This window comes from Argiope bruennichi, chromosome 10 (genome assembly GCF_947563725.1).
Source record: "Argiope bruennichi chromosome 10, qqArgBrue1.1, whole genome shotgun sequence".
NCBI classification, from domain to species: Eukaryota; Metazoa; Arthropoda; class Arachnida; order Araneae; family Araneidae; genus Argiope; species Argiope bruennichi.
Window position 1 is genome coordinate 36,879,564 of NC_079160.1, and position 23,785 is coordinate 36,903,348.

The 23,785-nt window shown below is 31.0% G+C and overlaps 1 protein-coding gene and 6 non-coding genes across 7 annotated transcripts in view; all 7 read right to left on the reverse strand.

Moving 5' to 3' along the window:
• Positions 1 to 23,785, reverse strand: part of LOC129989018 (beta,beta-carotene 15,15'-dioxygenase-like) — a 54,250-nt gene that overhangs the window by 11,919 nt on the left and 18,546 nt on the right. The window contains exons 2-4 of the mRNA XM_056097323.1: positions 15,068 to 15,326; positions 4,166 to 4,307; positions 3,238 to 3,373 (exon numbers count right to left, since the gene is read on the reverse strand). Coding sequence (XP_055953298.1) covers positions 3,238 to 3,373; positions 4,166 to 4,307; positions 15,068 to 15,326 — 537 coding nt within the window. The remainder of the gene's footprint in view (positions 1 to 3,237; positions 3,374 to 4,165; positions 4,308 to 15,067; positions 15,327 to 23,785) is intronic.
• Positions 10,022 to 10,103, reverse strand: Trnas-aga (transfer RNA serine (anticodon AGA)). The gene has a single exon. It is a non-coding gene; the product is annotated as a tRNA-Ser (tRNA).
• Positions 10,860 to 10,945, reverse strand: Trnas-aga (transfer RNA serine (anticodon AGA)). Its single transcript has one exon. It is a non-coding gene; the product is annotated as a tRNA-Ser (tRNA).
• Positions 11,192 to 11,273, reverse strand: Trnas-aga (transfer RNA serine (anticodon AGA)). Its single transcript has one exon. It is a non-coding gene; the product is annotated as a tRNA-Ser (tRNA).
• On the reverse strand, positions 11,519 to 11,600 carry Trnas-aga (transfer RNA serine (anticodon AGA)). The gene has a single exon. It is a non-coding gene; the product is annotated as a tRNA-Ser (tRNA).
• Trnas-aga (transfer RNA serine (anticodon AGA)) lies at positions 20,330 to 20,411 on the reverse strand. Its single transcript has one exon. It is a non-coding gene; the product is annotated as a tRNA-Ser (tRNA).
• On the reverse strand, positions 20,740 to 20,821 carry Trnas-aga (transfer RNA serine (anticodon AGA)). Its single transcript has one exon. It is a non-coding gene; the product is annotated as a tRNA-Ser (tRNA).

The following is a 23,785-nucleotide window of genomic DNA, read 5'->3' on the forward strand; positions in this document are numbered from 1 at the left end:
CCAGCAGTGTATATTGTAAAAAAATTTTGTGATATTGCAACGCTTATATTGCTTATTTTCTGTATCTATAAAAAGATGGGAAATTCTAGAAAAGCATTTAAATATTACTCTTAAACCATTATGTGACATTCGTTGGGAAGCCGAAATAGATTCGGTTAAAGCAGTGTATACAAACTTGTAATGCCCTAGAATTATTTATTGATGTAAGTAACGATAATACAGCGGTATCCGAAGTTAAAAGTTTATTGGATGCAATACAAGAAATGCCATTTATTTTATGTTTAATAAAATGGTTGCAATATTGTTCAAAATAACACTATCAATAAACTATTTCAAGCAAAAACAATTGCTCTTGACTGACTTAGTCAATAAAATTAAAACTGAAATCCAAAATTTAAGAACAAAATTTAACACATTTTTTAACACATTTGAACATTTCAGAACATGTTCCTATAAAACGAATTCGAAAAAGGAAAAGATTATATTTCGAACCAGCCAAAGATGAAATCATAAAAAACCGATAGAGAAATTAAGGTGTTATTTTTTTAACACAGTAATTGATACTGTTATTGTACAAATAGAAGATAGATTTAAAAGTATACAAAATATTATTTCGGATTTCTAATTAATCAGGGTTATAAAAAAATTTGGAAAACATGAAAAAGAGAAATGTTCATAATATTTTGTCAAGTTTTATAACAAAGAAATAGATGAAAACCTAATCCAGGAAATTTGTTTGCTACTGGATTTGATTTTGAATGAAAGAGATGTAATTAACACATAAGACATATTGCAATACATACTAAATAATAATTATAATGAGTTATTTCTAAATGTATTAACTGTGTTAAAACTTTTCTTCACGTTGCCAGTTACTACAGCAAGTGCTGAAGAAAGAACGAAGAATTGCTGAATGCTGAATAAAGAATTGTTTTCGGTCAAGTATGTGTTCAGAACGCTTAAATGCACTTGCTATATTAAGCATCGAAAAAGGCATTGCAAAAAATTGTAATTTTTCTGAAGTAATTGATGTATTAGCAAAAACAAAATAACGCATTAAAAAACATGCAATAAGAATATATGTTCGTTTTTTTTTCTCTTCACAAAAAAATAGGGCCCCATATGGCTCCTTCCCCCCGGGCCCCTTTATAGAGAAGGCCGGCTCTGACTAAAATAGACAAATTCTAATACATCTAATACAATTTTAAAACATGCATTTTAATACATTTTACTAGGTTTGATAGCAAAAGAGCCATATTTGTCGAAGATAAACTAAATATTCACATATATTAATAGATGAACCAAATACTCAATAGTTAGTTTCTTGTTAATAGATAAACCAAATATTCTTTACTTGTTAATAGATAAACCAAATATTCAATGATCAGTTCCTTGTTAAGAGATAAACCAACTATTCAATAGTTAGTTCCTTGTTAATAGATAAATCAAATATTCAAATATTTTATAATCAAGGAACTTTCTATGGAAAAAATCGAATCAATAAAATATTCATTATGATCTAACATTGTCAATGGTTACTGAATAGCAGACTTGTATCACGTAAAAATGAAAGTATGGCATTTTAAAGCATTAATTGAAAATGCATTTAAATCAGTTGCAGATATTCCGGAAATGAGGCAGCAATAAAGTATTTAAATTAATTTATAAATACATTTAATGCATATATAATTTAATGGATTTTTGATGTATAACAATGCATAGTTATTTCGATAAATCATCTTCGGATTGGAATTATGTAATCTTAAAAATATATTATATTATTAATTATATTTTTCAGTGTTAATCGAGGAATGAAAAAACAGTCGTCAATTTTGTTTTCCATGGTTTTCATAACAACACATGGTTATTCATAAAATAATCTTCGCATAATCTTAAAAATATATTATATTATTAACTATATATTTCGGCATTAATGCAGAATAGAAAAAACAGTTGCAAATTTTATTTTCGATGCCTTCATTTTTTTCGTATGAGCCATAAAATAGAATTCAAATTTATATTCGCATTAAACAGTTACTAGAAAGAAAAGAATAATTTTCTGCGTTGCATATTTCAAAGAGGCAGTTAACAGCAATTTTACCCGTGATTGAATAAAAATTATGCAGAATTCTTACTCTTTAAAATTAATCACACAATAATCTCTTTAAAGACAACAATTTAAAATTAAGAAAAATCATTTTTATAGCAGTTGCAGTTATTCTGTGTGTAATGATGTGAAATTAACTTGCATCTGCTTCACACACCATTTCCTTATCTGCACCTATTCACCCATCTTGAGCGAACTAAAAATAGCCCTTTCCCGCATATTTCTCTTGAAGTGTGTTGTCGAAGGCACTAAATTACTTCCCTCTCTTATGATGAATACATCTACACAGTGATGACAGGTACTAAACAGCAGAATAAAAGACGGACCTTAGGAAAAACTGTGTTGTTTTTATGTTCTGTCGCTTTTTGCACCCTGTGTTTATTTAGCTTTCTTAAAGTGACTAGACGTTCTGGATTTCTGTCCATAGCCTCCGATTTTATGTATAAATTAATAACTCATATTTAAAAAAACTTAAACTTCATTTTAAAAAAATATTTAGTTAAAATAAGTAGTTTAAATATAAAATCAAACTAAAAGGGCGTGATCCATTCCAAGTTCTGCGATACATATTAAATCTTTTATTTACCAAATTATTTTACCATCAATTGTTCAAATTTATTTTTGAGCCATTAGTAATGATTTGGTACAGAATAAACCCAGGAAGAAAAAAAATTTTTTTTAATTAATTAAATTAATAAGGGATTTTGAATGCTATTTTTAGTTGATATCTACTGATTTCTAACCTTTATTCCTAATAACATAAACAATTTTCCCTAACCCTTATTCCTAATAACATAAACAATTTTCCCTAACCCTTATTCCTAATAACATAAATAATTTTCCTTAGCCGTTATTCCTAATAACATAAACAATTTTCCCTAGCCCTTATTCCTAATAACATAAACAATTTTCCCTAACACTTATTCCTAATAACATAAATAATTTTCCCTAACCCTTATTCCTAAGAACATAAATAATTTTTCCTAACCCTTATTCCTAATAACATAAATAATTTTCAAATTTTTTTTTCAGAGATTTAATGGAAATTTTTAATAAAATCAACCGATAATATTCATGAAAATTCTTTTGCTTATTTATTCCTTTTTTTATCTGAAATTAAATTTCCAAACCTTTTGGTGGAAATTTCAGGATACTGTAAGAGCTATACAAGCTGAAAGTGCTTCCCACATTGTAAACTGTACCATCAGTGTCTTCATGGGCATGGGCAATTGCAGCATTAACTGGCACATATTTGCTCAGCTTAACCTAGAAAAAAGTTGAATAAAAGTTAGGACACTATAACATGCTATTCGAAAATTAATTTAACTTTTTTACAATTAGAATTTTTTCCAACTAATATTTGGTTTGTATGGGTATCATTTTTCATATCTAAGTGTTATAGCTTGTTTATTTAAATTAGTTATTATATTGCTAAATGTAAAGCTATAACTCTGGTGTGATGCTAGATGTCATTCTAGTATTACAAGAGTTGTTTTAGTTTAATCAGTCTTGAAAATACTCGAGAACTATGTTTAGGGGAGCTATCAATAATGAAGCAAGGTCAGATGACCAGAACGATACTGAACCAGCCCTTCCTTTCCAGATCTACGCAACACTATTGTGAAATAGTTTGATTTCTACTATTTTATGTTCAAAATATTTAACAGTTTCTGTTAATAATTCAGTTAACCATGTGGTCTTCCTGGGCGGAATTAGCTGCCAGTCATGTAAATATCACGTGGTCTCACTGTGGATGTTAGTATATTTTTTTTCCAGTAGAAGGGAACTTGACTCGTGTACTAGAGGGAGTGTGATCTCGACTCTCTCTTTCCTGAGAAATTTTATGTGTAGTTCTCTAGGCCTACTACACTATGGCGTACTCATGTGCCTTTTGTTGTTGATGTTACCAATAAACCACATATAAGACAACATGTGTCTTCAAGTCATTTCACCCAGACCACAATCTTCACTATCAAATAAATTATTGTGTAACCAAGAAATGCAACAATTTACAGTTTCATGTATTAACATTAAAAACATTATTATTTTGTTTCATACTTTATGTAAGCTCTCCAGAGTGTCTGGATCAATTCTCCAAATGCAGTTGGTTTCAGAACAAGCGTATGCCTCGTCGCAGTATAAGATGATATTAACAAGGTCGTTATCTGTCAAATCTTCGAAATTGAAAAGACTTGCAAACCTTGAAAAGCAAAAAAATAATGCAACAAATGAAAATAATTATCTTATAATAACGAAATCAAAAATATATAAGCTATATTATAGTATATATACTTTATAGTAATTATCATTATGTATACTTTTATAGAATTATCATTAATTACTATAAAAGTAATTAATGACAAATGAGATTAATTTTCCAATACACGGATTATGTTTTTCAACAAATATCTGAAATCATTTTGACTTCAAAATGTTAGAGGGTTCTCAAACATTTAAACATAGAGACTCATTTCATAAGAGTCAGTTTTGTGGGTCGCAAATCTTGAATGATTATGATATGGGCTTAGATCTTCGTCAAGTCACGTAATAGAAATATTTTTGTAAATCTATTTTTAAATATTTTCTCTACAAAAGTTCTTTTTTTTTGCCATATCAATTAAATCCATAAATCAATCACTTTATCTTTAGCGCAGTGAATTTTTCAACACGTTCTTTTTTTATATAGAAGTTTTAAGGGCAAAAAAGGAACTTTTGTAAAAAAAAAAAAAAAGAAATTTAAAGGCACTTTTACAAAAATATTTTTTATATGTAACTTGATGAAGATTTAAGCCCACAATTTAGCAATGGGAAGATACATCAGCATTCAAGACTTTTTTTGGTGACCACAAAACTGATTCACGACCCATAGCTTGGGAATTTCTTTAATAGAAATTGAATAGCTTTAATTCCAATAGCTTGAGAATTAAACAATATTTCCTTATTTTATGTGTTCTTCTTAGGAAAGAAAGAAACAAAAAGCTGCCATTTTAATGAATAGTGTTTCATGTAAGTCAGTTGTATTTTAAATGCAAAAACAATTTTCAAGAATAATAATTTTAAAAAAATTGCCATCATTTTTCGATAGTCTTTTTTTTCTATATTTATTCCATTCATACAAAACATATCTATAAAATATTTCTGTATTTAAAAGTATATTTAATAAATAAACATTTCACATATAGTTTACATTTTTAACGTAATCATAATATATAATGAATTTGAAATGTCTGCTCTTGTACAGGGTAAATATGACCAGAATCCCACCGTAAACCAGCGGGCTCTCAATATTTTCGTACACTTTCTAACAAAGGTTTCATCCAATCACATGAAAATTTCGGACCTTACAGTAATTATAAACTCACAAGTACTCATATCAGTGGCGTATTTCCGAGCCAGAATTTAGTTTAAATAAGTTTGGTTTCAATAACGTTCAAATGCCTATTCGTTTTTTTTTTTTTTTTGCTATACTACGAAGTTCAAAAAACTCTCATGTGCGGAACTCTGGAAAAAAATTAGGGGTGAGGCAATTTTAAGCGTTCCTTACTTTTCCGAATATCCTAGAAATAACAATTTGATGCAGGGGGCACTTTGGGGGGAAGAGAAAGTTTTTTTTTTGGGGGGGGGGTATTTCCGCTTTTTAGTTATTATGTTCACCGACAAACCTAATTCCAAAACTGTGTGTGCCTTATCTACGACTTTAATCTCTTTATTCTAAGCCTCTCATGCAGGTCAGAATGTAGCAACAGTATACTTTGTGAAATTCAGATCTTTTTATTATTATCATTTTCTCGTATACGTAGTAGCGAGAAAGAATAGTAATTGTCAAAAATTACGAACTCGAGATTTTGACGAATCTCCACGTTTCAAACCCCTCCTTGAGTTCGAAAAACACATTTTTGGAAGATGTCCGTCTGTCAATCTTTATAAAAGGCAACTCAAAAACGCTTTGAACTAGACGGTTGAAATTTGATATACGGTCTTTACACTGTAGTGAATAGCTTATAAGCCAGTTAACAGCTACTCTACCCGAGCAATTGCTTTTGTACTGTGGTCATGTTACTGGACTGCGAACCACAAAGTCCCAGGTTCTATCCTCGCTCAATTCAATTCGCCACACCAGTTTCAGATTTCTGTCAAATTTTGAGTAAAATCTATTCAAAGGAAGTCTGCCTGTCCGGTTGTTCGAATATAATTTAACATCATAATTAATGGAAACACAATGGAGAGAATAGATGAATCAAATTCGATACACAGACTTAACACAAATAATGTAGACACATGTCAAATTCTGTGCTAAAACCAACTAAGGGTTTACTGTCTGCCGGTCTGTACTTTCAGATACACGTACACGAGATAATTCAAAAATGCAATGATTTAAATATATCAAATCTGATACGTGATTTAGTGACTGGAAGTGCAGATTTGTATCAAATTTTCGTTTCAATCAGGTGAGAAAAACATGTCTAAAACACAAATTCTATTTTTGGATACTATTAATGCATGCTAGGGATTAATCGCCAAATATCTCGCCAAGGATGACAAGATAAATTCAGTAAAAAATGCTGAATTCACACCAAAGGTTAATACTTCGTAACTATTTTACACCAATACCATGCAAGTTTATTAGAAAATATGCGAGAAAGTTTTGGGGAGACAACTTCCACTAGTTAAGAACAGTAAAATTATGGCATAAGAAAGATCCTAAGAGTTTAAGAAAAAAGTATACGACAAGAATCTAAGGTGAAGGTTAAGTATAAAAGTAAAAAAATTCGACATGAATTTCGGTGGATACTTTTTATAAGCAGGAAGATAGTTTACCAAGTTATGCATTTCCATCTAATATTTTTCTCAAATCCACCCTGAAACAAAGTTCAAGTTTTGAGTGGATATTGTTACGAACCTATAATATTGCTACCCGGCACGAATAGAGTCATCGCAAGAAAGACCGTTGTACGATCGGTCCTGTACGTGCTGAGATCAATGAACTTAGAGCTTGGCGACAGACTTGGCGAGCATTTGGCGGCTTGGCGATAAATTTGGCGAGTTTGGCGACTAAATGGATAGTACCGGAAAGTTCGAGAACTTTCAAGATCCATCCACTAACAACTGAGATGCAGCCAGGTACGTCCTGATTGGTCAGAAGATTCTAGCCCCGCCTCCCGGAACTATAAAAGACGGGCACTCAGAAGCTACGAAGTTGTTGTTGTGTGGATCGTCCGAGTTGTCGTGTATATCGTCAGAGGTCGTCATCGTGTGTATCGTCAGAAGAAGTCGTCGTGTGGATCGTCAGAAGACGTGAGTGAGAGGAGTCGGAGTCGCCGACAAATAAGAGGTCTTGGAGGATTAGACAGCAAGAAAGCTGCTGAACTAATGAACTATTAGAGATTAAATGCGCTGCGTCATTAAGATTAATTTGTGATATTTGTTGTAGAAGAAAAATTTTGTAACAATATATTAAATCTAATTTGTATCTAGAAATTGTCAGCATAAAAAAATAATCGAGGTTAAACTTTCCTCCAAATTTGGTATTTTTCACTTCAGTAATATATTTCAATACAATAGAAAATATTTGATCAAAGATAGTTTCCAAAAATGGCAATTTTAATGCTGTCTTTTTTTTTTATCTTTTCGTGTACAAAGTTCATAAGAAGAATGCCTTTTAATTATGAAAAAAATCAATTATCAACTTATCAATCAAATTATCAACGTTGAGATTTTACTAAATATCCATATTTCTGACTTGTCTGGATTCGATGAAATCGCTATCGAAATCATGAATCTAAAAATGGAAAATGATAGACAAAAGAAATATTGTACAGATCCAAATTTAAAGATCCGTATTAAGTAAAATATTTTTCATATTATAACTACAAGACGCCTTAAGCGACTAGTTTGTTCCTCCAGAGTATTATCTTTTACGACTGTTAAATTTTTTATAAGGAACGTATCTATTTAAAATTTTTCTTTGTTATGTGATAAAACTGAAAAATATGAATTTATTGGAATTTATCAACTAAAAATAACTGCGCTAACAAAACAAACGAAACTACGAAATAAAGAAGCAAAAATCCTAATTCTGAGTTAATTTCTAACAGTTCTTTATCCTGAATTTAATATTGACAAAAACATGTGACTGAATACTTTCAGTTTAATGAAAATTGAGATTAGTTTGAATTTCATCATACAATAAAAGCTTTGTTCGGTTTATGCATCAAATTAATCTATTAAAATAGAGAAAAATATGAGGAATTCAAATTTAGTATTATTAAAAATTTGATTTTTTTTTTGTAAGATACCATAAAAAATATATTTCAGAGTTAGCTGATTTTAATAAAATATAGCCGTAAACACCCTTTTCTTAATTTTTAATTAATTTATATTTTAATTGATTTTTAGACTTTGAAAAGTTGACCGTAACTTTCCTATTATCTTAAAGAGTAAGTACAAGTACAAATCGAGATCGGAAAACTGTATATTTGTGCAAAAAATAAGCAAATAAGCATTATCTCTATATACAGGGTGTTCCTAAAAAATGAAACAAACGCTTATTTCCTTAATGACTGCAATTATTCATACTTCGGCTTCAGTAAAATAAAAATAAAAAGTAACAAAAATTGAATTTTTACTCTGCCCCCATAGCGAAACATTCTCAGTGAGCAAAAAGTTTTACTTATTTTTATCTACAAGTACACAAAATTTCCTTTTTTTTTATCTGCAAAATTTACTAACATATTAAAAAGTAGATTTATTTTTTCATATCTTAGATTGGTGTATGAGTAAATATTTTGTAATATTTTTTGCAGAGTTAATATACATATTACAAAATATTATTAAAAGAGCGGATACGTAATAAATTAACAAAATGATGCATTTATTAATTTTCATTGCATTTATTTTTTTCATACCTGTGACTGGTGTGAGGACAAATCTTTCGTAGTTTTTTTTCAGAGTTAATATACATGATGCAAAAGGTTATTAAAAGAGCTTATTCATAATGAATTAACACGATAATGCCTTTATTAAATCTTAGTAAATTTTGAAATATGATCAAATGAAATATCAAGAGAAATACTTGATCAAACTGAGCACCTCCGATACCTACGCAAAACTATATTCTTCTAATAAAGCATGCATAAACGTAATCCATTTCAAAACTCGTAACATCAAGACTGGCTTTTTGAATTCGTCGGCAAAGATCTACTACGTCTACAAGAGATGCGTAGAAAAAATTTAGAAACAACATAAAAAAAAGTCAACAGACGCCAAGTCAGGTAATACAGAAAGGTATACAACATGTCCTTGTAAACTAATCCTCTAATTAAGTCATTCAGCGTCCAACTATCATCTTACAGCCAATGTATGGCAAGAAGGAAACCATTTATTTACATCTTTAGATGTATTGAAATTCATATGTGCTCAGATAAATATAATAGAAATATTTTACTAACTGGCATTTCTACATAGTGAGGCCAGATATAATTTAAATTTTTAAAGGTTTTATTATCAACCTGTAAAGAAGCCAAAGAGTTTTCATGCGATTGTCAACCTTATTTATATAACTTTTTAATTGAAAGTATATGTTTAGTTGCAGTAATTAAATAAAGAAACTCTTGCTCCACCTTTTAAGACATCAAGTATATACAAATACTTTTCAGATGTGTTGATTTACTCAATATACAACTTCTTTTTAGAATATTTTATATTAAAATAACACACAAACATATTACAAATAGAAAATATCCGCTTTCTTCACTCCCCAATTTGTAAAATAGCGTCAGAGTGTAGAAAATGCGAAAGGGAAGGAGAAAAGGGAATACTGATCCCCGTATATCAGAATTGGACGTGGGATATCAATGCATTCCACTTTAAAAAGTCAAAAATGACGAGAAAAGGATAAAAAAAGAAACTTCTCAACGTAGTCGGTAGGATTCGAACCTACGCGGTAAGATCCCAATGGATTTCTAGTCCATCGCCTTAACCACTCGGCCACGACTACTCGCACTCTTGCATCTTTGCATGAATTCAATTTGTATTTGCATGCATTCTGCCGCTATGCTAAATATGCTAGTATCTTCAGAAAAGGTAACTCACATTGTGTTATTCTTATCAAAATCTGTCATTCATACAGAGATGCACATAAAACACTTTGACAGAAAAGAAGAAAGGAAAGACCTAAGATATGATAAAAGAAATCAGTACATTCTGGCTCTAAAATTGACGGTTACGTTTTAGCAATTCTTAATCGTAGCACATCTTAGTTGGATTCATAAATATTTTTTTTTAATTTAAAAGGAAAGGAACAAATGTCAAAAATATTTTTGTCCATATATAGTAAATCGTCTTCACCACTCGGCCACGACAATTCATTAAATTATATCTTTGCAAGTATTCAAATATTTGTATATATGTAGTGTAGCTTTGCTATAATGCTATAGAATTTTGCGAAAAGGTAATTTACATTATAATATTCTTATGCGAGTCCCTCGTTTATTTAGAGATGGACATAAAATTCTTCCATAGTAAAAATAAGAAAGAAACGATCTAGATATTTTAAAAAATCAGTATCTTCTGACTCTAAAATTGATCGTTACGTTTTAGCAGTTCTTAATAGGCGGAGAGGCTGGATCTTAGTTGGATTCATAAATATTTTTTTTAATTTAAAAGGAAAGGAACAAATGTTAAAAATATTTTTCCTATATTTATTCTTAACTACAAAGAAATAACAGAAATTATCTAAAAAAAACAAAAGCTTTGAAACTAGTCGGTAGGATTCGAACCTACGCGAGAAGATCCCAATGGATTTCTAGTCCATCGCCTTAACCACTCGACCACGACTACACGCATTAATGCATGTTTGCACATATTCGAATATTGTCGCTATGCTATAGTATTTTTCGTGGGGTGACTAAATTAGTACTTTAATATTGAGAACAAACAGAGGGTCACTTAATGGGCTAGTGTTAATTAAATAAATAAGAAGTAAGATAATCCATTATTTTTTTACGTTTAATAAGACTATAAAATTTGAAAAATACTCTTTATAACATTTTATTTCATTTATGATGAAAACAGAAATGCTCATTTCGTAGTCGGTAGGATTCGAACCTACGCGGGAAGATCCCAATGGATTTCTAGTCCATCGCCTTAACCACTCGGCCACGACTACACGCATTAATGCATGTTTGCACATATTCGAATATTGTCGCTATGCTATAGTATCTTTCGTGGGGTGACTAAATTAGTACTTTAATATTGAGGACAAACAGAGGGTCACTTAATGGGCTAGTGTTAATTAAATAAATAAGAAGTAAGATAATCCATTATTTTTTTACGTTTAATAAGACTATAAAATTTGAAAATACTCTTTGTAACATTTTATTTCATTTATGATGAAAACAGAAATGCTCATTTCGTAGTCGGTAGGATTCGAACCTACGCGGGAAGATCCCAATGGATTTCTAGTCCATCGCCTTAACCACTCGGCCACGACCACTCTTACACAGGTGCTCTAATTTTGAAAATCCAGGTGTTTCTACACTAAACTTTTGGGCGTTAAAATTGTGATTCTTGTCATTTCCGTTACTAATATAAACTTTTGCAGATTTGCATTATTCTCTATAAGTTGATTGCAGGGTTTTGTATAATATGGCAATAAGCGAAAAATCTCGTTTCAATTTCTACTACACTAACAGCGTTTGACGTCTTTAGTTCTTCATTGAATAAAGTAACAAAAAAAAAAGAGCATGTCATTTGAACGTTTTCTTTTTTATCCGACTGGAGCTGAAATTAGATACTTATCTTCAGTGGCAATAAAACAATATTAAATTTCATTCGTTAACGTCACTGAATTTTTGTGTCATCACATTCACAAGTAAACGAATATATATATATATATATAAAGGTAGATATATATCCATAGATAGTTTATCCATAACTGTATAGAAACCTACAATCAAACGATCTTATCAAATTTCATTCATCGACCTCGTACAACGTTTTTGAGTTATCGTGTTCAGAAGAAAACCGAAAGATAATTCTAAAAGGGTTGTTTTTTTTCGGTCCCAGGGAAATCTGATTGCGTGGTTTAATAATAACCCATCAAAATTGTAAGGTCATTTTTTTTTTTTGATTTCGATATATTTTTTCTCTTTTTTATTCTTTTCTTTCTGTAGAAAATTTTTTTAAAAAAACTTTCAGGTTTCATCACTTATTTTTCACTTTCCAGTGGCAACAAACTTAATATAGAGCCAGAAAATGGCTGCTAACTCCATTTGGTACAAATATACCTTTAAAAAAATAATATGTGCGAAACATACAATAAAACTTTAGGAGCACCATTGATGATAGAAAAAGTTTACGTTAAGCCTGTTGTCTATATAAGCCTGTGGTCCTGTCATACGCAAAATCAACTAACTGCATGATTTGCTTTTTTTACTTTCTTGTATAACTACTCACAGCACCTCGTAATTAAGGATGAGAAGCTTCCGGTGTGGTGTTTGGCTCTCGCCACCCTGCGGCAAAATGTGGCTGTCGGCTGCCTCCCAACGATGACGGGACATACTTCCCAAAGGAAGGGTTGTACCGTGGCCGGTGACTTAGGACTCAACCACAGTTTCCGCCAGTATTGCTGTTGTGGTGGTCCGGTCATTCAGACTTTTCTGCGTGCCTTCGGGAGGGTCGGAATACAGGTTGCAGGTTTACTTTCTTGTATACGAAGTAAATTAAAACATTGTAATGGTCAAAAAATTTGAACTCCAGGTGTTGACGAAGTTGACGTTCCAGATCTCTCTGAGTTCGAAAAACACATTTGTGATTTTATGTCTGTCAGTGAACAAGATTACCTCAAAAATATTTTGAACTGGATGGATAAATTTGGTATACGGATTTCAGACAAAATTTGCAGAATTCTAACAAATCTTGGAAGGAATCTATACAGAGGAGGTCTGTCTATCTGATTGTTTGATTGCAAGTGAACTCGATTAATGTTAAAACGTAAATTAACTAAATATGGTACATAGTATTAGAATTTAAAATGCAGATTCTGATGAAATTTAGAAATCAAATCTATCATAGGGTTGATCGTCTGTTGATCTGTATTTTTCTCAAACATGCAAATATAATAATTCATTAATACAATAACTTAAATCAGTGAAACTGGTATATGACTTTGCAACTACATATGTTGATTTGTATATGTCAAATGTTGATTAAAATTGGTCAGAGAAAAACGTAAATATTGGCGAAACAGATTCAGTAAAAATACTTGTTTCACGCCAAGGATCTATATATATAAACTATTTTACGCCAATGCCGCATAAGGCATTGCGATCTTATCTAAGTTCCACAATTTTATACTGAGGGAGATAAATAAGACATTTACTGGAGAGTATGCAAAAGAGATTTGGTAAAACCATTCCTGCTAAGTATAAAAATAGTTGTTGTTGTTTCTAAAGGCACTTGTCATAGACAAGCCCACTGACTTTAGAAGTCAGTGATTTTAAGCCAGAGGTGTGTCTCTTGTTTTTTTAGTAGCGCCATCTAGGGGCAAGAGTACGACTTCGCTATACACACGTCACAACCCTTTTTACGGGGCGAACTTCATTCATGCACTTCATTCACAGATCGTAATTTAGACCTGAATCAGAGAACGACCACCCTTGATCCAGTACCCCTAGAGGTATTACTCTCGACATGGAGGACTTTGTGACCACGACAGATTTATATGTGCGCCAGTCACTACATACACGAAGAGTCTTCGGCCGGCGGGGTTCCAACTCGCAAACCAAGGGTCGCGAATAAAACGCTCTACCAACCAAGCTATCCCAGCCACCATAAAAATAGAAAATATTGTAATCGTCAAAAAATCGACTTCGAGATTTTAACGAATTCTACTTTCAGACCTCCCAGAATCAGAAAAACCCATTTTGAAATGAAGTTCATTAATCGCTCTCTTCCTGTGAACACAAGAATCCAAAAACACTTTGAAACAGACAGATTAAATTTGGTACTTAGCCTTTACATTAAATTTGTAGATTTTTAACAAATTTTGCACGGAATTCATTCATAAAATGTCAGGGTGACTTGCTGTCAAAATACAAGTGGAAGCAATAACTACAACACATAAAGAGCCAGACGGGTAAAATTTGATGCACAGATTTATCATCTAAATTTCAAATCCATATCAGATTTTAAGCTATATCCGTTAAGAGGTTGAACGTTTGTCAGTCTGCGATTCCGCATGTAAGTTGTAGTGAAAAGCTTATAAGCCAGTTAAAAGCTACGCTGCGCGAGCAATTGCTTTTGTATCGTGGTCATGTTACTGGGCTGCGAACCACAACGTCCCAGGTTCTATCCTCGCGCATTCCAATTCACCACAAGGTCAATACGATAATTAACAAACGCAACTACTTGTATAAACGGAATTTATCACACCGTTTTATCATCTAAAATTATTAGATCTTTATCGAATTTTGAATTAAATGCATCATAAGGTTTATTGCCTCTTGATCTGTATTCTCTCTTGCTTATAAAAGCAATAATTTATAAATAAAAGAAATACAGTATGTGATCTTGTGACAAAATTTGTAATTCTGCGCCAAATTTTGATCTTAATTGACCGAAAAAAGACGCCAAAAATTAAAATTGGGTTTTTCATGTGTGAGAATCTAAAAATAAATATTTCGAATCTGGTGGTGCTACATAAAGTCCACACCATTTTACAAGAAAGTTGGAGGCAAGGAATAACATCTTCATTAGAAAGTATGCGAGAAAATTTCAGAGAGACCACTCTCCTGGTTAGTCACAAAACGTTGATGGGTTTAAGCTTAACGACCACATCTTAAATCTTTTCTCTCCATCATAATCAAACAGTGAAAGTGAATATATAGTTATTATAAAAATAAATTTGTAATTAATAAGTAATTATTAGGTTATATAATGCGGCGGTTTTATTATACCAACCTCTGAAATATAGTTTTACATGGGTCAGGTATCCCTGCAGTTGCAAACTCGTTCACAACGATTCGGTTGTGCTTCATATTCGTTTTGTATGCATCACTTCTCAAGAATCTGTTCTGATAAGTCACGTGACCATCGTTGAAAGAGAACTTGTGCATGAGAGCCAGGCCATCGAAAACGTGATTGTAACGATCTGGACCAACTTCTAGGAGGCCGGATCCTACCCGAATCAAAGAGCCTTTCAGCCACTTTGGAATTTCACCTGCAAGAGAAGATTCGAATTAATACAGTAATGGATGTTAAAAATAGAAGAATAAAAAGCTTGAACATAAAGTCTATTAGTTATTGTAGACGATCTATTCCACTGTCCACCTTCTACAGGAAGCAGAATATAGCATTACCCTTCATTTATACTCTTTAAAAAATATGACGAATAACGGAGATATTGGATGAAGATGTGAATTGAGGTACTGTTCGTTCCAGGATCCCGAGAATTGCACTTTTCGGCGATTGTATTCCATAAAGGGGTGGTACGTAGCAAGAAGAGCAGTTATTACGCCTCCTAATTTCGCAAATAATCTGAATTCATCCCATTTCTAGATGCAAATATATCTTCCTTTCACTTTTATTCTCACTCCTTTTTTGACAAAATAAATGCCTCATGACGCATGCGCAAAAGAGCGGAGGGTTTCCGAATCCGAAAACGGACACTAACTAGTTATCTAAACGGCACTTAGCGGATCACCAAAAAGTATTGTAAACGTCACGAAAATATTAAGCAGGAAAATAATTTAGGGGTAATATTCACTGGCGGCTAGTTCATAAAGGTTACGATGCAGGGATGAACCGCCTTTTAAATTATTTTTTATAGTAATATTTTCGTTTTTTTTTATCCAATTTATTAACTTTTGCCCTATAATAACTGTTCGATGTTTTGTGCTTACTTTTACTCTCTGAGCGTTCAATAATGGAGAAAAATGAAAAAAAAAAAAAAAAAAAAAAGGTGATAGAAACGAGAAAAGATTTAGAAAATGAAACAATAAGAAAGAGAAATAAACGGATCGGAATTCCATGAAAGCCTATAGTGCACATAACTAGTCAATTAATTTGAAAACCAAAAACAATCCTTTCTTCCTCTGAATTAAAAAAAAAATGTCAAAAACACCACTGAAAATTCGGCAACTCATCCTTTTTTTTTTTTTCACTTTCATCCAGAATTTGCTTTCGTTCGTTTGATATTTCTCTTCCCTACTGCTTTCTTTCACATTGGCTAACAATGAATTTTGCTTTCCCTTCTCCAAAAAATATCCCAAATCATAAAGTTTAAACTTTTTAAACTTTCGGTTCAAACATATAATACTTTCAATTAACTCATAAAGTTTCAGTTGTAAACCCAAATTGATCTTCATTTCTTTTTCAAGAAAACACTAATCTTAAATAATATTAGTCTTCATACCTTCACGAAAATGGCTTGTTAAGTTTCAGCGAAATTACCCACAGTTGGTGTTCTGGACCAGACCGCCAAACAAACATGTCATGTCAATACATTAACTTTTTCTTTTCTTCCACAAGCAGTTTATTCCCCTAATCTTGACCTATGCGGCTTTTGTTTTTCCTCTAATGAAGAATTTGTTTAAGATATAACGATTTCCAAGTTCCGAAGAAGTGCATCCAGCAATGACGATGGCATTGGAGAATGTGCAAAAGGAGACTTGCAATATACATTTTTATCTTTGTATAAGCAGTTAAACAACGAAATTGCACAAGGTAATTATGTTGAAGTGAACATTAAACAGTTTTTACCTATATATTTTTCTCATAAAAAAATTGCAGAACTTTTTGAACCTAGTAGTAGAAGCATATGTACTCATTTAAATATAAAAGAATTTAATATTGAAAATATTTTAAATATGAGTACGCAGATAATGACACGCAGCCATATATATATATAACAAAACTTTAATTAAATTTTTATTTAATAAAAATTAATGAGAATTTTAAAGTAGCTTCACCTGTACCTTCGATAGTTTCACCTATATCCTATTATCATAACTCTTTTTACACCATTTAAAAATTTAAATAATTAACTGCTTAGTCTTTTAAACTTTAATTCCTTAGAATGTTTTTTCTAAAGTTAATAAATTTTTCAAAATATTTTAAACATTATTTTTAACAATATTGTTTATAATTTTATTTACTATCTTTATATAAAACGCATTGCGACAAAGTCAGATATATTTTTGTATGGAAATAATCATTTTTCATAAAACATTATTCATGCGAACATTACATCGGAAAAACTACAAATTTGTTATCAATGACTTTGCAAAATCATGAATGATTTCATCAAATCAAGAACCGGTGATATGAATAAGTTTTATCAACACCGTTAATACATTATATGCCTTATCTAAATCTGATGAAATTCGTAAGTAAATATTTTTTTCAAAGTAAATATTCGTAAGTAAATATTTTTTAAAAATTTTAAATAATTAACTGCTTAGTCCTTTAAACTTTAATTCCTTAGAATGTTTTTTCTAAAGTTAATAAATTTTTCAAAATATTTTAAACATTATTTTTAACAATATTGTTTATAATTTTATTTACTATCTTTATATAAAACGCATTGCGACAAAGTCAGATATATTTTTGTATGGAAATAATCATTTTTCATAAAACATTATTCATGCGAACATTACATCGGAAAAACTACAAATTTGTTATCAATGACTTTGCAAAATCATGAATGGTTTCATCGAATCAAGAACCGGTGATATGAATAAGTTTTATCAACACCGTTAATACATTATATGCCTTATCTAAATCTGATGAAATTCATAAGTAAATATTTTTTTCCAAAGTGCAATAACTCCATTAATAAAACATATACCACACAGAATATAAAGCATTTATAAGTTATCAACCTTTGAATTTATAATCTTATGAACGACTTGTAAAAATCATTGAGGTTATCTTTCATTGTAAAATTATCGAAACATGTCATGCTTCTTTAAAAATAAAAGAAAAATTCTTTTATTCATTGAACTCTGTTATGAAACAGTTTAATATCAAAAACTAATAAATTAATAGAAGGAAAATAACATTACTCATTATTTAATGTAAAGAAACATTGTTAGAAACTAACAAATTAAAAAAGAAATCATGCTACTCATTAAATTCTGTTTAAATTTAATAACCGAGGAATGAATACAACATCATTAAAGAGGACTCGTTAACCATATATGAAACCATAACCATATACTCGTTAACCATTGAAATGAAAAACCTCTCATTTAGATGAAACAACCTGATCTGGAATTATTGCTATTTCAGACAATAGAAGCATGCTATGAACCTTTGAAATATTTGAGTGAGTCCCGTGATTTTTTACTCTTTAATTAATTAAATATTTAAAATATGAAAAATTCAGCAATTAGTTGAACACATCGATATAAGCAACATCGATAAACTATGCATCCCCCTCCCCGAAAGAGTCGAGAAAACTTTGATATCCTACATTTCATTCAATTTCTTCCGTCTTACTAAAACATAAATTTCTCTATGATAGCTTTTAAAAGCACATTTTTATAATCACTAAAAAGTAGACTTTTTTAAAAAAAATTATTTTATATTTATTAGACTTTGGATCATAATTAATTATTATTAATTATGAAATCTTGAAACATTTTTTTTTTAAATTCACCACCAGATGGCACCCTTTGTACAGAATCAGAATCTAGAAAAAATAATTAACTAATTTCTAAAAATATAAAAATAGTGAAATGTCATTCAGAGCACACAAGTGTGCATAATTTCCAATCTCTAGCACATAAGGGAGTGGGTAACTCATTGTAAAAATCACATTTTACATACATGAATCGCGTCAAGTTAATTAAAAGTGCAAATATATATATATGCTCCAAACTACAGCTTATATTGTTCATCATTCATTCATATCACCTTGGGCTTTCTAATCCTTAAAAATTTGTAAATATGTGTCTGTCATTTTTTTTTTTTTTTTTGTCTGTTCATATAGTGTCGTTTAACGTTTTCGTAACTACAAATATGTCCTGAATATTAAAAAATTCAAAAGAGTTCATTGGTTTTGAAATAATTCTGATCTTGGAATTTAATTGTTTATGTGAAATAATAAATATTAAAATAATTATATTGAAGATGAGAAATGCAACTTTAAAAAGTAATAAAGGATTTTGATATCCACCACTTAATCAGAAATTAAAATCAAGATTCTAAAAGTATAGTCAAATGGTACACAATAAGCAACTTTATGATACATATAATGAATGCATCACTTAAAACTAATATTAATGCATAATAAGCAGTAAAAAGAAATAGCCACGGAGGATGCAAGCCTGCGCGGGAGGACCCTATTCTATTCTTAGTCCACCGTCTTAAAGCCGCTCGATTATTACTACACCATAAATTTGTTAAATATTAGTCAATTAACTAAAGAATCGAAAACTTCAAGTTTTCAGAAATAATACTTTTTTTTTTTTTTTGCTCTGAAATTTGTCACCTGTTTTATAACAGTTCTTAAACATTTCTAATTTTTATTGCATTCTTTTATATTTTTATTCATTTGAAAATGAATAAAAAAATATAAATTATCTTTTTATTAGTTATTTCTTTTCAAATGCATTGAGCAATATAATTATATGAAAAGAAATAACAAATCAAATTAAGCTATTTAGTTACTTGGAAAAGATATGACAAGACATATTAAAAATTCTTTACATGACATTTTTTTACTTACATAAAGGGAGGAAATGAAATTCTAAATTCTAGCATATTCTTTTTAACAACATTTTCTATTAATTTCCATGCGTTAAAGCCTCGTTCGTAAACGGCAGGGCTCAAACCCACACGGGAAGATCGCTATGGAATTTTAGTCCATCGCCTTAACCACTAGGCCACAATTACACATACAATACTGTGTTTGCATGTATTCAAATATTTTCCTACCTATCGTATCGCTGTGCTGTAATGATGTTAGTATCTTTCAAAAAGACAGCACACAATATGATAATGGAAGTTTGTCATTTATATAGGGGTGGACATAAAATTCTTCTACAGAAAAAAAGAAATGAAAGATCAGTATCTTCTAGCCTTAAAACTCACAGTCACGTTTTACTTAATTATAATATATTTTTGTTATATGGAAAGGAACAAATGTTAAAAATATTTTTAATGTAATTATCTTTAACTACAATTGAAGGGCAAATTTTACTCATAAAAAAATCCTAACGTAGTCGGTAGGATTCGAACCTACGCGGGAAGATCCCAATGGATTTCTAGTCCATCGCCTTAACCACTCGGCCACGACTACACACAAAAGGCAGTCATCTTTACATGTATTCAAATATTTGCATATCTGTCGCTGTGCTGTAGTGATGTTAATATCTTTCGAATAGGTCGCTCACAATGTGATATTCTTATGAAAGATCACCATTTATATAGAGATGGACATAAAATTCTTTCGCAGGAAAACGAAAGAAAAGATCAGTATTTTTTTACTTTAAAACTGACAGCCAGGTTTTACTTAATCATAGTACATCTTTGTTGCAAGGAAAAGAACAAATGTTAAAAATATTTTTCATGTAGTTATCTTTAACTACAATTAAAGGGCAGATTTTAGTCATAAAAGAAAATCCTAACGTAGTCGGTAGGATTCGAACCTACGCGGGAAGATCCCAATGGATTTCTAGTCCATCGCCTTAACCACTCGGCCACGACTACACACACAAATCAGTCATCTTTATATGTATTCAAATATTTGCATATCTGTCGCTGTGCTGTAGTGATGTTAATATCTTTCGAATAAGTCGCTCACAATGTGATATTCTTATGAAAGATCACCATTTATATAGAGATGGACATAAAATTCTTTCGCAAGAAAAGGAAAGAAAAGATCAGTATTTTTTTACTTTAAAACTGACATCCAGGTTTTACTTAATCATAGTACATCTTTGTTGCATGGAAAAGAAAAAATGTTAAAAATATTTTTCCTGTAGTTATCGTTAACTACAACGAAAGTTCAGATTCTACTTGTAATAAGATACCTTCGAACCAACGCGGAAAGATCCCCATCCATTTCTAGCCCATCACCTTAACCACTCGGCCATGATTACTCGGGGTAACAGTGGTATGTTTGTTTTGACATTACAGGTGCTTCCGTACCAGAAATTGTGGCGCGAGTCGTAAATTTTCCACCTTACATATTAAACATACAATTTGCGATAATAAACAAAAAGCTACGCTATTCTTGTGGGACTAGGAAATCTGTAATAACAACAGAAAACATTTCTGAAGCAAAATGTAGCCACCAAACAAGGATTCGAACCCTGAACCCTCTACCCTCCCAACGTAGTTATGAACTGGAAAGTTAGAATGTAAACTAAACTTTTTTCTGATTTCGGTAGAGCGATGGAGAATACTTCACTTGGCAATCTGCCAAACCGAAAGAACTGAAATATGTCGAAACAAATATATATTTCTCTGTAGTAACACTCCCATTACAATATTTCTTTTTTCCTCTTTTTTATTATGTTTGTTTTTACAATCGAAACGGTTTCGAGGAAGGCCACTTATTTCCATCCAGAAACCAGAGTTCAAGGCATCTATTCACCCACCTCTCTTTCCAAAATTCATTCTTACGCCGGTACTCAGGCCGAGATGGCCTGGTGGTAAGATCTAGGGCTTCAAAACCGGAGGATTTCATGTTCGAGACTCGAATCCACCGAAGAACCGTTGTGTAAATGGGCCTAGAGCACGTTAAATCCGTCGGGACCAAATGCGCATTCGCTGGTGTGGTGCGAAAGTTTGGAGAAGGGTTAGCAGCTCAGGTGTCGCCCTCGTAATCTGAAGGCAGTTCAAAGGTACGCTATCTGACTTAAAACAGCCATAATTTTGCTTAAAAAGCAGGACGTGAATATAACTGTTGTTCTTTCTAATGCCACTTGTCATAGACAAGACCACTGACTTTAGAAGTCGGTGATTTTAAGCCAAGGGTGCATCTCTTGTTTTTAGTAGCTTCATCTAGGGCCACGAGTACGACTTAGCTACACACACGTCACAATCCTTTTTACAGGGCGGATTTCATTAACTCATCCACAGATCGTAACTTAGACCTGAATCAGAAATCTATCACCCGTGATCCAATACCCCCAATGGTATTACTCTCGACATGGAGGGCTTAGTGAAAACGACAGATTTATACGTGCGCCAGCCACCACACATGCGGAGAGTCTTCGTTAGGCGCGGATCCAACTCGCAACCCACGGGAGGTAAATCCAGCGCCCTAGCAACCTGGATATCCAGGCAGCGTGAATATAACTAAACTAAACTTAACTATGCAAATATTAAGCGAAGAATCCGGCAAACATTAAAACCAAATATTTGAATATAGTTCCCTGGTTAAGGGAAAGAAAAAAAAACAGATAAGGATGCCAGTTATTCAAATTATATCAAAAAGTGTAGTTACAGTACCGTAAAATTTAGAAGAGCTATGATGTCATGGAATTGGTCTCCATTAAAAAGGTTTAGGTATTTCAGAAAAGGGATGTGAGAGAATTCCCAATAACTAAAAGTGAAAATTAATGACATAAAGGTTTATTTTTAATAAATATTGTTAAGTTTAAATAATAAGATTAAATTTATATTTTATACAAATTTCAAAATAAAACTATAATTGCACTATAAATCTCTGGAACAAATAAGGTGTTTCAATCAATTAACGGCAAAGCTTTGTTATGATAATATTCAACTCTAAATTCTACGTCCCTAAAAGCTACAAAAAAAAATTGTATAAAATTTAACTTCTTTCGCTTCAAATAATCTATTATATCAGTGAATAACTGAATATACAGTATGAAAATGTAAAATAATTTTTTTCCAAATATATAATACATAAAATATCTATTAATAAACAAATTTTCACGAAATTATAAGAAAACTTTTTTGAAAAATTCATTACACTGAATATTAATTTATAATAACTTCATGAAATCAAGTATTTCTTTTCTTATATTCACTATGTAAAGTGATGTGAGTGATTCCTAATAAAATCTTCATTAAATTAAATAATATATTTCTTTTAAAATATTCATAATATTGAATAATATAATATATTTTGGTGAAATCAAACGATTTTTTTTCAAATATTCATACATTGAATAATAAATGTACTATACATTTTCGAGAAATTAAAAAAACCTTTTTTTCAGATATTCATTACATTGAGTATTGATTCTTTTTATTTAAAATTGATTAAATACATGAACGGCCTTCAAATACATTAAAATTACTTTCGTACAATTTAATTGGGCATAATAAAATTTCGAGTACCTAGTAGTATCAATACTACCATGAATTAAATTCGACAATCTTTGCGTCATCTTTTTTATCTAAAAATTGTGTGCGATCTGCCAGTTAAATGATTACTTAGAATATTTTATCAGAAAAAGATGAAAATATGAAATAAGTTTATCAAGAAGATAATGCAGTTGCTATGACTTGGTATCACAACAAATCATACAATGAATTGATTACAAATAATGAAGATTAGACTAATACGCTTTTAATCAGTAGAATACCAAAAGTACAATAAGAATGATGCAATAGATTAAATACAACATGATGCAATAGATTAAATAACAGAAAGTTTACAATCTTAATACTTTATCTTTTTTAAAAATTATTCAT